The sequence below is a fragment of the Limulus polyphemus genome, unplaced genomic scaffold (assembly GCF_000517525.1).
Source record: "Limulus polyphemus unplaced genomic scaffold, Limulus_polyphemus-2.1.2 Scaffold77693, whole genome shotgun sequence".
Classification (NCBI taxonomy): Eukaryota; Metazoa; Arthropoda; class Merostomata; order Xiphosura; family Limulidae; genus Limulus; species Limulus polyphemus.
The window spans coordinates 1-3,019 of record NW_013743289.1 but is presented as its reverse complement, the minus strand read 5'-3'; the positions used below and the strand labels follow the sequence as shown (position 1 = coordinate 3,019).

The 3,019-nt window shown below is 37.6% G+C and overlaps 1 protein-coding gene across 1 annotated transcript; it reads left to right on the top strand.

Moving 5' to 3' along the window:
- Positions 1-229: 229 nt before the first annotated feature.
- LOC111084511 (TOG array regulator of axonemal microtubules protein 1-like) lies at positions 230-2,657 on the top strand (the record flags this gene model as incomplete). The annotated part of the gene is made up of 2 exons (XM_022381211.1): positions 230-422; positions 2,509-2,657. Coding segments are annotated over 2 exons (342 nt in total), but the record flags the coding sequence as incomplete, so codon positions are not given.
- Positions 2,658-3,019: the final 362 nt, after the last annotated feature.

Here is a 3,019-nt window from a genome sequence, read left to right as displayed (position 1 = left end):
CCATAAGAAATAAAGCTATAGTAATTGTTTTACATTTTGTTATAAGTATATAGTTTCATGAATATATTTATATACGCGTGTTTCTTGAATTCATAGAAAGTTTGAAATATCTAAAGTGAATACTGATGTTATGGGAACTGCCCAGTAAAGAAAACAAATATAATATTTCAAATTTAGAGTGCAAAAAAACTCAATGTTTCCTAAGTGTCTTTTCGTCTGATTTTAACAGGTTACAAAAGGTGGGGGCTATGAACGACTTCAGTAGGTTAGCTAAGTATCACCCTCAAGTTTTACAGCCAGAGCTACATGCTGCTGTTCTAGTTGTGTTACCAGAAATTCGGAATTTGCGGTCCACTGTTTCCCGGGCGGCAATTACTACACTCGGTGAATTTTTTTTGAAATTCACTCGGCATATGGAGCCAGTAAGCATATTTTTTTTTCTTTGATAATAGCAAACTGAATGAGGCCTAAAATTAAAGCACTAAAATAAACTATGATTTTAAGCATTCTACGTCATTGACTTAATCTCTAGGTTTATTACAGCTGATGTATTACTGTAATCTGCAGGGTTGAACTAACATGATGTTGGTTTTGTTAAAACAACGCCCCACAGTGGTATGTCTGCGGACTTACAACGCTAAAAACCGGGTTTCTATACCCGTGGTGGGCAGAGCGCAGATAGCCCATTGTGTAGCTTTGTGCTTAACTTCAAACAAACAAACAGACTAAAAATGCAATTCGACATAGTAAAATCGTAAAGCTATCGAAACTTATGGGATACCACAATGGGCTTCGTCATTCTACATTTGGGGTGTTGTCTTCCTCTATTCCTATACCTATACAATGTACGCTTACTCTTAATAATGAGCCCCCTGGTGGCTCTTTAGTGGTAAGTAATTTATTTCATTTAGAGACTACAGAAAAATGATTAAAGTTATGATTTCTTCTCTGATCTCAAACGGACCCTAAAGTAACTTATTTGTATTTATATAGTGCAAAAAAATGTGCTTGTCCTTTTGAATCTTGGCATAAGTTTTAAATACACGTGTTCAGCGATATTTCTTGTTGCAGATCTTTTTCTGGATGGTGCTGGTGCCTCAAGTTGATCCATATTCATTGTTTTCCAATTACATTAAGTACAAGGGATATCGATTGACACATGCTTTTATGATCTAAGCGTATGAATATTTTGTGTCGAAAAGGGCTGTTACTTACATTTCCCACAACTTGTTTATTTCTCACAACTGATTGGCCAAAGAAAATTATTTGTAATATTTTTTCCATTACCTACTAAGTTAAAACAAGCCTCTTGGAAGTAAATCGTTGTCGTTCTATCCGAAATCAAATCTCTATAGTATAAAAATCAATTCAGCACTAATATTGTTTAAAACAGCATCTTATCGACTTTATTTTTCTGATTTTGCGCAAAGTTGCATTATAGTTTGTTTATCAGATCCTAAATTTTAGCGTGAAAAGCTTCGAGCTTATCGCTAAGCCATCGGAAGCAGTACGTGTAATTTATTTAAACATTTTTGGAAGATATATGTTTTTTTTAAAGGGGTCTACCTCACTTAACAAGTAATACATATTGACTGGGCAGTATTGTTCAATCCTTTCCGTGTCTTAAAGTCTTATTAGGGTTTGTGCTTAAAACTGGATTTTGTATTGTTTCAAGTTAAAATCCATATACCAGTGTCAGTGACGTAGGAAGCGGGAGGGGGGGGGAGCGGCCCCCCACTCTTCAATCTGTCCCAGTAAAAATGCATCGAAATTAATAAAAATATTCTCGGAAAAAGCAGCAGAATGTATAGAATATAATCTAGAACCCAAGAGTTTTCAGGGCTCGTCTTAGGGCCCCGGTCGTAATGGGTGCTCCTGTAGCGTACATTCCTTCGTTTCAAGGCATGGCCAGGTGGTTAGGGCGCTCGACTCGCAATCTGAGGGTCGCGGGTTCGAATCCCCGTCACACCAAACATGCTCGCCCTTTCAGCCGTAGAGGCGTTATAATGTGACGGTCAATCCTACTATTCGTTGGTAAAAAAAGTAGCCCAAGAGTTGGCGGTTGGTGGTGATGACCAGTTGTCTTCCTTATAGTTGTTCACTGCTAAATTATGGACGGCTAGCGCAGATAGCCCTCGTGTAGCTTTGCACGAAAGTAAAAAACAAACAAACAAACAATCCTTCGCTTCACTCGGTGAAATAAATCTTGTCCTCCCTCCTCCCATTTTAATGTGCTTTCTAAACCTCTGAGAGTAGTCGAGTTTTGTAAATTACTGGTATGTATACAAACTAATAGGGTTAAATGTTTTACTAACTCTTTCTTATTTACATATAATCAAAATTAAACTTACATGCGACGTTTTTGTCGAGAAGAAACTTTGTGGATTGTGTTGTCAAAACGTTGTATTATTTTGTATTTAGCAGTAAGCAACGAGAAGCGTGGCTTGGAGAGAGAGTAAACGACTTTTATATGGACACTGTAGACTATTTTCTGTTGTTTCTTCACAGGACTTAGACCTGATCACCAAGACACTTCTCCATAAGTCGGGAGAAAACGTAAGTTTTCTTCGAGAAGACATTGACCGAACTTTGAAATACCTGGTGGAGGGAGTGTCCTCACAGAAAGCTGCCTTGGCTATTGTAGATGGAGGAGCTAGGTGAGGTTTTAACTATAGCCATTAATTATACAAACAAGCTGCTTTGGCTATTGTAGATGGAGGAGCTAGGTGAGGTTTTAACTATAGCCATTAATTATACAAACAAGCTGCCTTGGCTATTGTAGATGGAGGAGCTAGGTGAGGTTTTAACTATAGCCATTAATTATACAAACAAGCTGCCTTGGCTATGTAGATGGAGGAGCTAGGTGAGGTTTTATCTATAGCCATTAATTATACAAACAAGCTGCCTTGGCTATTGTAAATGGAGGAGGTAGGTGAGGTTTTAATGTTACAATCAACCATAGCCAATAATGATACCAATAACCATAGCCAATAATGATACCAATAACCATAGCCAATAA